This window comes from Nannobrachium achirus (assembly GCF_963921795.1).
Source record: "Nannobrachium achirus genome assembly, chromosome: 21".
In the NCBI taxonomy this organism is placed as follows: Eukaryota; Metazoa; Chordata; class Actinopteri; order Myctophiformes; family Myctophidae; genus Nannobrachium; species Nannobrachium achirus.
Genome location: NC_137828.1, coordinates 1,983,964 through 2,001,037, shown reverse-complemented (window position 1 = coordinate 2,001,037; position 17,074 = coordinate 1,983,964). Strand labels below are relative to the sequence as shown.

General features: G+C 40.3%; 1 protein-coding gene across 1 annotated transcript in view; it reads left to right on the top strand.

Annotated features, from left to right (window-relative positions):
- tfr1b (transferrin receptor 1b) overlaps positions 1–3,713 on the top strand; it is a gene marked incomplete at its 5' end in the record, with an annotated part of 53,883 nt that extends 50,170 nt beyond the window's left edge. The window contains 3 exons of the mRNA XM_080752386.1: positions 504–542; positions 1,023–1,160; positions 3,414–3,713. Of these exons, the coding sequence (XP_080608512.1) occupies positions 504–542; positions 1,023–1,160; positions 3,414–3,689 (453 nt within the window). The 3' untranslated portion in view covers positions 3,690–3,713. The remainder of the gene's footprint in view (positions 1–503; positions 543–1,022; positions 1,161–3,413) is intronic.
- Between the last annotated feature and the right edge of the window lie 13,361 nt (positions 3,714–17,074).

Here is a 17,074-nt window from a genome sequence, read left to right as displayed (position 1 = left end):
ACACATCCTCCAGATCAAACAGGTTATTATATTTATATTTATATTATATAAATATTAATTAATAATTCAAGACCCTCACCAAGCAGGTCACCATGGTCTACAGACACATCCTCCAGATCAAACAGGTTATTATATTTATATTTATATTATATAAATATTAATTAATAATTCAAGACCCTCACCAAGCAGGTCACCATGGTCTACAGACACATCCTCCAGATCAAACAGGTTATTATATTATATTATATTATATAACTATTATAATTAATAATACAAGACCCTCACCAAGCAGGTGACCTTGGTCTACAGACGCATCCTACAGATGAAACAGGTTATTATATTATATTATATTATATTATATAACTATTATAATTAATCATTCAAGACCCTCACCAAGCAGGTCACCATGGTCTACAGACACATCCTCCAGATCAAACAGGTTATTATATTTATATTTATATTATATAAATATTAATTAATAATTCAAGACCCTCACCAAGCAGGTCACCATGGTCTACAGACGCATCCTACAGATCAAACAGGTTATTATATTATATTATATAAATATTAATAATACAAGACCCTCACTAAGCAGGTCACCATGGTCTACAGACACATCCTCCAGATCAAACAGGTTATTATATTATATTATATTATATAACTATTATAATTAATAATACAAGACCCTCACCAAGCAGGTGACCCTAGTCAGACACATCCTTCAGATCAAACAGGTATTGTTGCAACGAAGGTCGCAGTTTAGTATGTGAAACGGCAAATTGTCTGTCTGTCTGTCTGTCTGTCTGTCTGTCTGTCTGTCTGTCTGGATGTGTACGGTCTATGTTTTTTTCCGCTCTGACATCACGCTTCAATATTAAGCCCATATCTAACAGGACTTCATGGGAGTGCCCATATATGGAGGAAGACAGTCCATATCTGTGTGGCTGGTTCTACAGACAGGGATCTCCATGTATGGGCATAAAAGGGATTGTATGTATGATGTCAGATGTCATGTTTTCCAGGCTGATCTGAGCCCCACATGGATCAGCAGCGCCCGAGGGTCGTTCCAGAGGGCAGCCGATGACCTTATGACCTCTGTGACCAACTCTGACCTCAGCGACCCTGAGACCTGCCGCATCCTCAACGATAGGATCATGACGGTATGACATATATACATATATCTATAAATATATAAATATATTTATAAATATATAAATATATCTATAAATATATGAATATATTTATAAATATATGAATATATGAATATATTTATAAATATATCTATAAATATATGAATATATTTATAAATATATTTATTATGACGGTATGAAATATATAAATATATTTATAAATATATTTATTATGACGGTATGAAATATATAAATATATTTATAAATATATTTATAAATATATTTATTATGACGGTATAAAATATATAAATATATTTATAAATATATTTATTATGATGGTATAAAATATATAAATATATTTATAAAAACGTATCTATAATAATGGTTTGGTAATGAGAAAAAACTAAAACGTAAGGGCATTTTGTCTATAATTTCAGTTTTCATGTATTCGTTTTTTTTACTATTATTATAGTTTTTATTTAGTTCAGTTTACGAACATGTTTTTTAAATCTTAGTTTTTGTTATTTCATTAGTTTTAGTGAACTACAGTCACGGTACCTTGAAAGTGCTGGTGGTGTTACCACAACGGTAGGCCGTTTTTTTCTATGCAACCACCACTAGGTGCCGGCATTGCAAAAGCACATGATGCCCGCGATTGTTATTTTTCTGTTCTGAGTGAAAGAAAATACTATTGCAAAAGAAAACAGGACATACTCCGATTAGAGCTTAGAAATTCAGCCCGAGCCCGACGGGACCCGACGGGTCGGCGCAGCGCGGGCTGGGCCGGGCTCAAATTTCCACGTATATGACGGGCTATGGGTCGGGTCAGGCTTTTATAATCCGGTAGGCAAGCGCAGCGCAGTATCATGATGTCTCTGTGACTGTCTAAACTGCGCGCTCATAACTCTATGGCTGCACCGCTGCGCTGTTGCACAACTTGACAGTTGAGCGTGTGTGTGTGTGTGTGTGTGAGTGTGTGAGTGTGTGAGTGTGTGAGTGTGTGAGTGTGTGCGCGTGTGTGTGAGTGTGTGCGTGAGTGTGCGTGTGTGTGTGTGTGTGTGTGTGTGTGTGTGTGTGTGTGTGTGTGTGTGTGTGCGTGTGCGTGTGCGTGTGCGTGTGTGAGTGTGAGTGTGTGTGAGTGTGTGTGTGTGACTGTGCTGTGTGTGGCTGGCTGCTGTGAAACAGTCCACAGACACTTTTTGTATCCTAATAATCATAACAGACGTTGTGTGAACGTTGTAGCGATAACAGCCTGTACGCCTGCTGTCTGATTTAGCGGCGGTCGTCAGCTGTGTTTTCCAGCAAGGCTTTTTGATTGATTGATTGATTGATTGAAGAATTAGGCTCCGATGTTTATGTGTTCTATAATTAGCACGGTACTTGCTACAATGTATTTTAATATATATATAGACAGTAGGAAAAGGGCTCTGTTCTTAACAAATCACCAAATGAGAAAAAAGGCTGCTCCAGCAATGAAGCTTGTTTATAATGTCGGGCTGCGGGCTGTGTTGGTCTCCAATTGTCAATTATGTATCGGGCTTTGGGCCGAGCTCAGGCTGCCGTTCTGACGGGCTGGGTTGGCCGATCTAAGCTCTAACTCGGATTACATCTACTCAGATTACTTTTACCCTGAGCCTCCGAAATAAGGTAAAATCTATTACATTTTGGGCACTATGGGATTTTTATTTCATCTTGGGCTCTCGATGTGTTGTAACAATAACCTTGCCCCGGGGGGGCGCAGTGGTTAGCGCTTCGCCTCACAGCTAGAAGGTCCTGGGTTCGATTCCCGCCGGGGGACGCTGTGGGTGCTGGGGGCGTGTTTCTCCCTCCGCGTCATCAGCGCCCACACCCTAGGTGGGGTTGGCGATAGGGCCTTTCTGTGTGGAGTTTGCATGTTCTCCCTGTGTCTCCTAGGGTTGATACCCTCACAAAAACATGCTGTAATCCTGGTCTCTATACTGCCTCCCCCTGGCCAGCCGGGGTGCCTGATGGAGGGGAAAGGAACTGGTTGGAATAACGTGTTCCTTCCACGCGCTACGTCCAAACCAGGAAAACCCCACCCCCCTGTCAGGTGAAAAGAAACAACTTGGACTCCTCATGCATTGAAGGAAGCATGAGGTCAGTCCGTTGTCTCCCCAGGCGCGGCAGAGGGAGAGCAGAGCCCAGGATTACATAGGCAATTAATGGCACTGGGTGAAAATGGGTTACAAAATCGTGGGATAAATTAAAAAAAAATAATAATAATAACCTTACCCCCCCCCCCCCCCACACCCCTCCCCCCAGGTGGAGCACGGTCTCCTCTCTCCCTACGCCTCTCCCAGAGACACTCCCTTCCGCCACCTGCTGTTCGGCCGCGGTCCTCACACCCTGGCCGCCATCGCCCAGGGACCCCCCACCACCAACCAGGGACCCCCAGGGACCACCACCAACACCCAGGGACCCCCAGGGACCACCAACACCACGGAGCTGCGCACCCAGCTGGCCCTGGCCACCTGGACCCTGCAGGGAGCCGCCAACGCTATGGCAGGAGACATCTGGGATACCAGCCTGGACCACTAGGGGGCGAACAGAGAGGGTGTGGGAGAGGGGTTGTTTGTGTTACTTTAGCTCTTCAAGGGGTCAAAATGACCCCAAGTAAAGGGTCAGAGTTAAAGGAGTAGTTCACCCCCAAAAACATGAAGACTTTTTTTTTTTCTCGCATTCCTGAAATAATCATTTCACCCATTAACACATTGGATGCCATCATAGGGTTAATAGAATTTACCGGGGGGCACCCTATAGGGCCGCAATGTGTTGTAGTGTTTTTGCTAATCTGGCGATAAAATAGTAATATTGATTATTATGTATTGGTAGAAACGCCAGGAACGCCAATTTTGATATAAAGACGTTTCCAGACGTCTTTTTGGCGATTTCCGCAGCCAAAGTGTTAATTGATAGAAAATAAGTCTTTTTTTGGGTGGTAATCTACTCCTTTAACACTCAGAACTTTACACTGTTGGTGTTTATTTGGTTGTAGATGAGTGTGTGTGTGAGAAACTAATGAAGATGTCCCTATAATAGCGCTTAAGCACAGGCTGTCAATCAGAGGTCCTCCATATCTCCTTGCACTAACCCCGCCCCCTGTGACCTCTGACCTCTGTGGCCTTAACACTGAGAACCCTATTTATTTATTTATACTCTTTAATGACTGTTTTATCAGCGGCAGGGACCGCTATAAAATACCATAATAATATTATAAATATATTTATTAATCATTGTTTTATCAGCGGCAGGGACCGCTATAAGACTCCTTAATAATATTATTAATATATATTAATGTAATCATTGTTTTATCAGTGGCAGGGTCCACTATAAAACGTCACAATAATAATAATCTCCTTTTGTTTTTTATACAAAGTTATCGGGAGCAGTGTCTCCCATACTTATGACGGTCATACCGTCTTATTGTTACGTTTGTTCTCAGAGTGGCAGCATCTGCTACAACCAGACACCAAGCCTTCTCCGCGTTTTCATCTGTCACAACCAGACACGAAGCACTGGGTGAAAAGAGAGATTATCTGACATATACTGGTAGATTATGTGACCAATTTTGTACCAGTATACTGGGCATATACCCACATTATTGGAAGTTTTCAGTTCAAGAGATTTTCAGGCATATTCCCCTGTAAACTGCAAATAATAGACAAAGGCACAGCAGGGTGTGCCTTTGTCTAGCTGGGGGCAGAATATCACCTATTATTTGCAGTTTACAGGGGAATATGCCTGAAAATCTCTTGAACTGAAAACTTCCAATAATGTGGGTATATGCCCAGTATACTGGTACAAAATTGGTCACATAATCTACCAGTATGTCAGATAATCTCTCTTTTCCCCCAGTGCAGACACCAAGCCTTCCTCACGTTTTCATCTGCCAACCTTATTCCAATCCATTATCCTGAAAGATTTGAACAATTATGATTCCTTAGTGATTCCCTGTAAACAGGTTCCCTTTGACCATTCCTATAGGGGTTCAAAATGGACCCTTACAGCTCTGTAACTCTGAGAGTGTAACAAAGGGGATGCACCGATACATCAGCCACACATCGGTGTCGGCCGATGTTTTCTGCTATCGGTCAACATCGTTATCGGCAAATAAAGCTGATATTAACCGATGGCAGTAGCTGATATTGCCAAGAATTTCAGTATCGGTGCATCCCAAGTCCATTTGGTTCCGTTTGTTTACTCTCTGAGTGACAATCCTGTCAAATGCATAGACATAAATAATACCTAAATAATTAGCCTGGAGGATAATTGAAACGACAAAATTAACGTGAAACCAGTGGCTTTGGGAAACTGTGCCACTCAGAACATGAAGACGAGTACAGAACGTATTTAAAACAATATGATACGCGTTGACAATGACCTGCACTAAAACAAGATTAATAACCGTTAGATCAGAATGTCTTGGTTCTGCTACAGAAGAGGCCTTTTGACCCACACTGTTTCTACACAAAACATCCTGGAAGCCATGTATTACGTTGCCCAGTAAAGTTATTATTTTGTTTTTGTTTTGTTATTAAATTATCGGAATCAGTGCATTCCATAATGACCAGAAGTGATGGTAGTTTTTGCCTACCAGTGAGTGACGCGTGAATGCGAGTGTGATTGTTGGCTTTTTTTTTCTTTTTGTTTCATTTTGTTTAGTTTTTTGCAGTTGTAGCCATTGTCAAGTTCCAGCCTTTTAGTGCGTTGGACCTGCCGCTATTGGTTCTTTTGAACGCCACAGAACAGAACTATTCCAGTACAGAGTCATTCAACGCTTCCTCACTCCCAAGAAGTCCAACGTTTTCTCCTTGGGACGGGTGGCCCAAAACGTCACATGTCGACTAGACGAAGGGGGGAATAGGAGTTCTGTTATCCGTCTCTGTCGGGACATGAATCAAAACGGCGCCGAGGCTGCTGAAGCGGACTTCGTAACGTTCGGGCACGGCGACTCGGCACTCGGCGGTGCCTCTCGTGGCTCAAGTCCACTTTACAAGACATAGTTTCACGAATTAAGACATGAAAAATACCCAAAAAGTCTTCAAAATCCTAATGAAAAACCTATGGTTCTTTATCTGGTGGTGCTCAAAGTTTTTCATGTCAACAGGACCCCTAGAATTAGCCCTATTCACGACCCGCCCACTCAGCATCCCCCGGGTGCTGAAGTCCCGTTTTGAAGGGGTAAATCCTACTATAGTCTATAGAGTTAACACAGAAATCGCAAATTTAATGCAATTTCCGAATAGTAAAGTATAAAATACGGCTAGCATGATCAAGAACACAAGATAGTAAACGGCACAAAGCATTATAATTTACTTTACCGTTAGAAATAACGATTTGTTGGCTTTAAGTCCAGTATAGTTTCCCCTTCTAAATTGAAGTCAGCACCCGGGGAAAACTGAGAAACGGAAGTAGGTGGGCGGGCCGTGAATAGGGCTAATTATGTACATCTACATCTTGAAATATAATCCATCAGGGACCTGCCAAGAAGCAACATTTGCAAAAGAATTTTGAATGAGACCCAAACTTACCCCAGCCGTCAAAGATTCTCCTGGACCTAGGGATTTTCAAACTTTATTAGATATGTTACTAGACACCTTTACGAACACACTGGTGAAGAAATTGTCGGGTAAGGAATTTATTTCCAGGTTTTATTAACACAACGGAAGCCAAGATTTCTAACATTTCTAGCTGTTACTGGTGCCACCATTCACTTACGCTTTATTTTGAAGTGCCTCGGAAGCTTTGTGCGTGTGCACGTGGGTGTCCATTGACGATTGAGGAAGATAATCCCTTTGTTTACAAAAGCTCGCGAAACTATAATCCAAAACGGGGCCGACCATCGCGGTAAAATGTCGCCGTGAAAACAATCAGATCTCTGCTTCCCTGGCGCTTTTTTCACCTCATTCAAAGATAAAGCCCTTCTTATGTTTCAAAGTAGAATGTAAAGCAATAAACTGCCTCGCATTTTCTTCCCCTGTCTTCCTGCCTGCAGCTGGGGGGTGACGTAATGGACTTAGGTCATTCAGAGGGCAGCCACAGCCTGTACAGTTAACTCTTTGTTGTCTCGTCTCTCAACGAGATTGGCAGGGGGACACCTAGTGGCCATAACTCGTCCCTGAACGAGTTTGGCTCCCAAGTTGTTAATATCCCCTGACTAAATTTGTGTGAGGCTTAAAAAGCTGTGAATCCTTAGCGATGGCTACATCTGAGCGCTGCGTATCGGGAGCAGAGCCTCCCATATTTCACTCTCGAGGTGGAACGACGACTTATCGGGGACAGAGATTTCCCAGAGTTACTCTTTTTAGTTTTTAATGTTAATGTATTTATGTTGATCTCCTCTGGCCGAGGTATCGTAGCACAACACTGATGATCGTGAGTGTGTCTTAAGTTATTGTGACTTTGTTTGTTCTCATGCATCGAGATACGTTTAACGTTTTCTTTTCACAATACTGTAATTTACTGTAAAGTGGTTCTCAAGGTTCGGGTACGGTTAAGTAGTGACCGATATCACCTTTTTGGCCATATCGGTATGCACCGATATGCTACCGGTATGACCGATGTAACTGATATAACTTTTTGTGGGGGCTAGTGAAAGTTACAAGTATGGTTTGTGCGATATGAAATGTGAGCTTCACATAATACACAGTAATCCTTAATCATATTCCATCATATTCAAGGGAGAGAGAGAGAGAGAGAGAGAGAGGTGGAGTTTGTGTTTGTCATCGTTTGTTATTAATTTATCGGGAGCAGTGCCTTCCATAATGTCAAAGAAGTGATGGTAGTTTTTTTCCTACCAGTGTTTGCAGTGTGTGTGTGTGTGTGTGTGTATATGTTGTTTTTTTGTTTTTGTTTTTTTGAGCGGTGCGTGCCGCTCCGACATTCGACCGAGTGTGTTTGTGACCCATATGAGCACCGCAGAGACAGCTGCAGCCACCGGGCGGTGCTGTGGAGCAGCCTTGAAGTGAACGGCCAGGGATTTAGTTCAGGGTTCCCCAATTCACCCAGTTTTTCAGCCCTCTGGTTGGTCCCTGACTGACCAACCAGCAGGCTCTATCTGCCTTGTCCCGCCCTGGTTCCGCCTTTTTTATGTTGAATTTGCTAAAACATTTATTAGTTTTCTCCTCAACATCTCTTCGGTGATGTTGAGGAGTGAAAAAAGTGAGTTCAGTGTTGCTCTAAAACGAATCAAAAACAACGCGTCGTTACCGACTGAAAACACGGCAAATCTGGACTTTTAAAGGAATACGTCCCCCAGAATGTACTGAAGCTGTCTTCTAAACCGGTGGTTCTTGAAAGAGTGGCGCCCTGTGAGCTTGTAGATCTGCTACTTTTTGAATAGTTTAAAATCTAAAATGACACGGATGCTTTCCCGCTTTGAAGCAGGTTAAAACTCCAGTTAGTCAAATATTGGATAATTGCTAATTAATTCTTAATTGAGAATAAGACGAACATAAAAATCTCCATGTGATGTGGTGAGTAATAAATAATTGATAGAAAATAATGTACTTTTTGGCTGAAGTATTCCTTTCAAATTCCTACCAAAACTAAAAGTGTGAATTCTTGTCATTTACAAAGAATGAGTCTAAAGTGCGTATCGAGAGCAGTGTCTCCCATTCACTGAAACGGTGGAACAACTTTTCGGGAACAGAGAAGTCCCAGAGTTATTTCTTTTATTCTGTTTAAAAACCCATTTCGGGTACACCTTATTGTGTATCATTATTTTATGCTTTAACTATTGAAAAATAGCAGATTTACAAGCTCGTAGATCTGCTATTTTTGAAAAATCATGAAAATTAGAATTTTATATAATATATGTGTCTTTTGAATCCTTCTAAGATTTTTTGAAAACCCTATGTTTCTATGTCAACAATCTGGCCAGCCATCGTCAAAGAAAAGGTCCTTTTCACTTCAACTGGAGCTCAGTTAGTCTGTTCTTGAGAGACTACTATGTCAGTGGTTCTCGAACCTTTTCATGTGAAGGACCGCCAAAATGATATGTATTTGGCCACGGACCCCCATCTCAAAATATCTAGGTCCAGGGACCCCCCCAAGAAGCAAAATGTGAGTTACAAACGTTCACTTTGAAAATACATATATTCAAAGATGTGCACACATTTTCACAACTTTTTTTAAAAAATAGCAGATCTACAAGCTCACAGCGCGGCACTCGGTGCCGCGCTGCGAGCTTGTACATCTGCTATTTTTCACTGGTTAAAGTATTCAATAATTCTAGGCCTAAATGGGTTAAGGTATTTGTTTGTCTTTCCCTTTAGCAGTAGCAGGTTATTATCACTTGTAGTTTTGTTGTTTGTTTCTTGCTTGTGCCGTCATTTCTCCTATCATACTGTACGCTACTGTCCATAACTTCTGTCTATTGTTGTTGTTGTTTCTTCTGACGAGGAGTCTATTGCGCTTCGGTACTGTAACAGGAAATAAGGTCCGAATATGGTCTTCTTCCTCCTTAATACTGCATACAGAGCAGTGGTTTCTCAAAGTGCGGTCCGTGGCACCCTTAGGTGGCCGTGACACAAAGTCCAGGGGGGCCGAAGAATACTTTAGATCATTTGACATTTTTTAACTATTTGACAAAAACTAGCAGATTTTTGTAGATCGTATTTTTGGTGAAGGTTCCCCCACTGAATAGGGATGCTGGGGTTTAGTGTTAACTCATTGAGTGCCAATCCCGAACTAGTTCGGCTTTATTAGCGTATCGCAGTGTGCCGATCCCGAACAAGTTCGGCTTTTAAAAAAAAAAAAAAAAAATTTTGGAAAATTTTTTTTTTGATTTTTTTTTGTTTTTTTTTTGGACCCCATCAAATCTGGTGAACATGATTTCAATTAATCATGGCTAAGTTGACGAAAATAAGGCTTCTAAAATGCTTGGTAGCCAATAGCTAACTTCAAGCTAACTTCATCCTCTTCCTGTACATGCACAAAGGAAAGTGTTCAGGCAAGTCATGGCTGCAGGGCTTCTGCATATACCTGCATATACCAGCATATCTCTATGGGATTTTCTCTGGTCACTGGGCGCCCTCTAGTGGTGAAAGGGGTGGCACTCAAAGAGTTAAAGGAGATACAGGTATAGTTTTGTTTTTCAAACCTTTTCATGTGAAGGACCCCCAAGGACCCCCAAGGACCCCCAAGGACCCCCAAAATGAGATGTATTTGGCAGCGGACCCCCATCTCAAAATATTTAAAATATAGTGAAGGGAAAGGTTCACCAAAAATAGCAGATCTACAAGCTCACGCGTTGTGAGCTTGTAGATCTGCTATTTTTGGTGAAGAGAGTTGACCATAGATGGAAAAAGAACTCATCAAGTACAGTGCAAATCAGGTCTGTTTCACTAAGCATAGTGAAGTGATATTGATGAATTCCAAATATCATCAAAAGATCTCGCGGCACCCCTGGACTGACATCACGGCACCCCAGGGTGCTCCGTCACCCACTGTGAAAAGCCCTGCTCTACTTTTGGATTGCTTAAGGAAGCTGGTTTATTGAACTACAACTACTGTACTGTACGTGTGTATGGAACTACAACTACTGTACTGTACGTGTGTATGGAACTACAACTACTGTACTGTACGTGTGTATGGACCCCTCTCAATATGACCGTTACATACAACTACTGTACTGTACGTGTGTATGGACCCCTCTCAATATGACCGTTACATACAACTACTGTACTGTACGTGTGTATGGACCCCTCTCAATATGACCGTTACATACAACTACTGTACTGTACGTGTGTATGGACCCCTCTCAATATGACCGTTACATACAACTACTGTACTGTACGTGTGTATGGACCCCTCTCAATATGACCGTTACATACAACTACTGTACTGTACGTGTATATGGACCCCTCTCAATATGACCGTTACATAACATTTACAGCATTTATGTGCATGTTGCATCATGTACTGTACGATCCTCTGCATGTCACTGTATTCCTTTAGAACAGACTTTATTGGAGGGATTTGTATTCCAAAGCACTTTGTTCCTGTTGATGGAACTAAAAAAACTAAAAGTTATGTCAAATTATTTTTGAAAGAAAGCATTAAATACAGCTGATGATCCCAATCTCAAATGACACAATAACTACCAGTAAGACTCCCTAATCGGGAGATAAGCGACCGTTGGTCGCTTATCTCCACAAATATAACCGACGAATCTCACTAAGTCTGACCTCACAAGCCCCATATTTGGACACGAACAACATATAACTCCATATATAGAGACATAGCTGCTGACATCAGTATGACATCACACTGCTGACATCAGTATGACATCCCACCGTACACAAATGACCCTTATATAAGACCGGCATTATCTACCGACAGATTAGATGCAAGCAGGATCTCGACTCTGACACAACTCATCGTCTCATAAGCTGGTTCTCCCTCCATATATGGAGATAACCGACGAATCTCACTAAGTCTGACCTCACAAGCCCCATATTTGGACACGAACAACATATAACTCCATATATAGAGACATAGCTGCTGACATCAGTATGACATCACACTGCTGACATCAGTATGACATCACACCGTACACAAACAAAGGTGTGACGTGTGACCGACGGACGGACGGACGGACGGACGGACGGCCGGTGGAGGTTTTGATACTAAACTGCGACCTGACGGTCGCAATAATTGTAAGCTGGCAGAATGACATTTGAAAGCATATTCTGTTATCGGAGCACCAGAGATTTCTTTCCCCCGATGGTTGATATCGTAGTTTGGAATGAATTTCTCCCATTTCGGCAAAACTCTCCCAACAAGAAGATTTATATTTACATTGGCCTACTATCGGAGGGGTGGGAAAAAAAATAAGTTGCCACATCCACATTTCTAAAACAGCAAAAATTGTTTGACTCGTTGAGAGCTTGTAGATCAACAATCTTCACTATTCTTTTTGCAGCGAAAAGAGAAACTGGCTATAATGACATTCCCCAAATAGGGAGGGGGTGCCACGTTGAAATGATCAATACATTAACGGTTATGTTAAATGTCACACGTAGATTGCAATGAAATCAGATTAAGCTGACAAAACCCAAAACAATTCGGATTTGAGGACAACTGAATTTATGCATAAAATACCGTAACTGAATTTAAGGTTAAGTGTGAATTGCCATTTCACGTTCCTTGAGTCAACGTTCATCTAAAGGACATGTTATCAGATGATCTACCGTTCTGCTTTCTTATTCTTTCATCTTTACTTTTATACATCTGTTTGTTCTTCCTTTGCTTCAACAACATAATAAACTCTTTAGCTTGGCAAGATCTGGGGTTTTTCTACGTGTGGTTATTGTCAGTGGCCACTAGAGGGCACCGTAGCCTATTGAATATTCAGCACAGTCACATCCAACAGAACGTTAAAGTTATTGTGTGATTTGATTCATGTACAGATTAATATCCATTATTACCACGTGTGTATTAAAGGAGCTTGATAAACGGATGCTAAAATAAAAATGTTTCGAAAATATTTTATTAAAAAAAATAAGCTTTATATATGTGTTTCTATTCAAAAATTACAACAAAAAGCGTAAAATAATGATAAAATAATCATTTTGGCCATTGTCAGACCGACACTTTGTTTACATCAAAATATTATAATTATATATTTTCGAAACATTATTTTTATTTTAGCATCCGTTTTTCAAGAAAAAAGTTGACTCTAGCTCCTTTAAATTATTAAATATTGTTTGTAGAAGGAATATAGCCTATTCATGAACTATGTAGCTTACTTGTTAAAGAAAAGGATTGATTGATTGAAATATGTATTGTCAGTTTGCATAGGAACAGGTACAGTTTCATGACTGGTCACTGGTACAAGGTCAACTAAAAGGAAAGTCAGGTAAGACCTAAGGTTTATTTCCAATGATATCTTTAAAGGGTCAAACTCGTTTTTCTGCTATACCACCAAAATGTGGAAAGCCTTACCGAAGGCCATAAAGGAGTGTGGATCACTAGCATCCTTTAAAATTGCCCTAAAAAACCACTTACAGGCAGCAGCCGTTCGCAACTGGTAAAAAATGAATCTAGCCCAACCCTACCCTCCCCTGCCCCTTCTTTGTATATACTGTTTGTTTAGACTTACTGTTTTCTTTTTTGTTTGTCTTTACATATCTACTGCATAGTACTGTGTTCTATTTGTCTGTCATTCAATGTTATATGAGATACTTAAATGGTTTCCAGTGGAAATAAGCTTAGTCTTTTCATGGATCTCCTTTTAGTAGACCTTGTACCAGTGAACTGTACCGTCATGAAACTGTACCTTTTCCTATGCAAACTTCTAATAAAGTCTTCAATCAATACCTTTAACTCATATAACATTACATTGGATAGAACACAGTATTATGCAGTAGATATTTATCAGGGGGAAAAAAACACTGATTGAATACTGTATTATCAGTTCTCTTAGTAAAAGTACAGTACAGTACAGTACAGTACAGTTCAGCTCAGATACAAGCTCTATAATAGGATTTAAACCAGACAGGTATTGGCTTGTTTACATTGAGGTCCTCTGTACTCAGTTCATTTCCTCAGTACAGCAGCCTCTGTGTGTATCATAACAAGCAGAGGCCAGATGATGTCTGATTAATTTAATCATGGTGTGAAACTAATTAAACGATGAGAATAAACCTAATTAAATAATAATAAACCCTGTGTCTTTAAGACCATGCGCAGGACGCACCGAAGTGACGCTCCTAATCCCAGCAACCAGGGTTGCCATGTCCGCTTTTTATAAGCGACTTTGGGCTGATTCTTTTTTTGTTTATTGTGGGCTCGCCTGGAAGGCGAGCACACGTATGTTATCTTCATTATTTATTTCTATACTAGTCAGTATCCTCAAAACTTTGGCGCGCTTCATCTCTTAAACGCTTACACCTTTCAACACCATTCAAATTTTTATGTGTTCAGCTTACTGAGGACAAGTGTGCGTGTATTTTTCTTTTTGAAATGTTTTGTAGTATAATTATAAAAAAATAAAAATGTTTAACTTTAAGCACCCAATGCATTTCCAATGGGTTTAGTGAGGAAAGGGACCCATGTTTATATTAAGGCGCTGTGGCTGCAATATTCACACTTCAGATATGCTATTTATATCAATGCGTTCACACAGGTCTGCTCTCTGATTTGATCCAAATATCTAAGCTGTGTGATGTATAAAACTATAGTTATAGTTAAAACTATAAATAAATGTCCCTCTCCACTCTACTGATTACACAGCTGTGATCAAGAATCAAGTCCGGGCGATGGGATGTAAATCCCATAGCCATATATCCTAGAGCCCGCAGGGACAGTCAGCCATATTAGTGGTTGTTGTTGGTTGTCAGGGAGATATCAAAAATTTCCAAGTCAGATCCACAAACACAATAAAAGCCATGCTCCACTCCTCAGTCTGGAGTGGCCACATAGAAGAACGCCTTGGTTATAGACATAGTGGAGGACAGATGTGATCTGGGATTGTTAGCCTACAGTATATGCACTCAATATACTCCACTACAGTTGGAGTCCATTTGACAGTTGCTGGTTCCCAAACACAGAATCAAAAATGTAGATCTAGAACACATAGAATATGTACAGTACAGTAAGGTTCAGTAGAGTACAGTAAAAGTACAGTAAGGTTCAGTAGAGTACAGTAAAGTACAGTAAGGTACAGAAAGGTACAGTACAGAAAGGTACAGTAGAGTACAGTACAGTAAGGTACAGTAAAGTACAATACAGTACAGTAAGGTACAGTAGAGTACAGTAATGTACAGTAGAGTACAGTAAGGTACAGTAGAGTACAGTAAAGTACAGTATAGTAAGGTACAGTAGAGTACAGTACAGTAAGGTACAGTACGGCACAGTAGAGTACAGTACAGTATAGTACAGTAAGGTACAGTAGAGTACAGTAAAGTACAGTACAGTAAGGTACAGTACAGTAAGGTACAGTAGAGTACAGTAAAGTACAGTAAGGTACAGTACAGTAGAGTAGAGTAAAGTACAGTACAGTAAGGTACAGTAAGTTACAGTAGAGTACAGTAAAGTACAGTAAGGTACAGCAGAGTACAGTAAAGTACAGTACTGTAAGGTACAGTACAGTACAGTAGTGTACAGTAAAGTACAGTTAAGTACAGTAACGTACAGCACAGTAAGGTACAGCAAGATACAGTAGTGTACAGTAAAGTACAGTACAGTAAAGTACAATACAGTACAGTAAGGTACAGTAGAGTACAGTAAAGTACAGTAGAGTACAGTAAGGTACAGTAGAGTACAGTAAAGTACAGTATAGTAAGGTACAGTAGAGTACAGTACAGTAAGTTACAGTACGGCATAGTAGAGTACAGTACAGTATAGTACAGTAAGGTACAGTAGAGTACAGTTAAGTACAGTACAGTAAGGTACAGTACAGTAAGGTACAGTACAGTACAGTAAAGTACAGTAAGTTACAGTACAGTACAGTACAGTACAGTACAGTACAGTACAGTAAGGTGCAGTACAGTATAGTAAGGTACAGTACAATACTGTAAGGTACTGTACCTTACAGTACCTTAAAGTATCCTATTTGTTGGGTTGGAATCGAGCCCACACTGTTTCGAAGGAACAGTATTTCTAGTTATTATTTGTTATCCACAAGTTTCCGCGGGAGTTTACTGGAGACTATCAGGACCAAACTTCCGGGTTTAACAGCAGACATACAAGCTCACGTCGCGTCGCAGATGCAACCCGTTGTGAGCTTGTAAATCGGCGGCGGAACCTCGGTGCAGACGTTTGCGCAATGCATTATGGGGCGTTGGAAACTCGTGGATATATTTTTTTTCGGTAAGTTGCTTGTAAATATTGATGATTGTTGGTCTCATTTCCTAGTGTTGTTTAAACTAAATTAGTAGGCCAGGCCTCAAAACATTTTACATGTCATCAAAGGACCCCCAAATAATTAATGTTATTGTCTGCGGACCCCCATCTGAATACATGATGTTATGTCAGCCTTGCCAGGGACCCCCACCCCCACCCTAAGCCCATACTATTTTAAAATGTAATGTTTTGTTGTTGAAAAGCTGTTGTGAGCTTGTAGTTCGGCTATTTTCAACTGTATAGCCAATGTGTATTGTTAAAGAAGCAGTGAAAATAGCCGATCTACAAGCTCACAGTGCGGCGCGAATGATCTGTTTTCTCTAGTTTGGGTCCCGGGAAATGTAAATTCTTAGATTTTTTTCCCCCTTATTTCTTCATGAAATTACTGAAAAGGAAAAATCATTCATCATAAATTCTTAAATTCAAATTTTAATTCTTAGTTTTCTTCAACCCTTTATTTCTTCATGAAATTACTGAAAAGACAAAATCTATGGATTTGTTTTGAATTCATTGTATTGTTTAATGCTTCGAAATAATTAAAAACAATATGTAAGAAATGTATTAAATAAAAAATAAATTATGGAACCATAAAATCGTGTCCTCGACATTTTACACACACTCTGTTGCTTGTTTCTCTCTCAGAGCCTGGCAACGCCAAGGGGGCAGAGCGACGCACAGCTGAATGAAATGGATCATTATATTATTATTTTATATTAAAACCTTTCTGTTTCAATTTTACATCAACTGAAGCTGTTAACCGTCAGACAGACAGACAGACAGACAGACAGACAGACAGACAGGATCATTATCTAGCACATCATTATCATCTCAAACGTGGACGTTATTTCTTATCATGTCTCCAGCTTAAGGTAACGTGCAGTTTATTCCCAACCGCTTGCATGTTATTCCCCCTGTAGCCTATATATATATGTATGAGCCTATATATCTATTCTATATGCATAACAATGTGAGCACATCTAAATGTCAGTTTATTGGCGAAAACTCCATCAGGCAATCGGACAGCAAATGATAATGATTGGCGAACAGATTTCTTGTTGTAACCTGTCTGGACC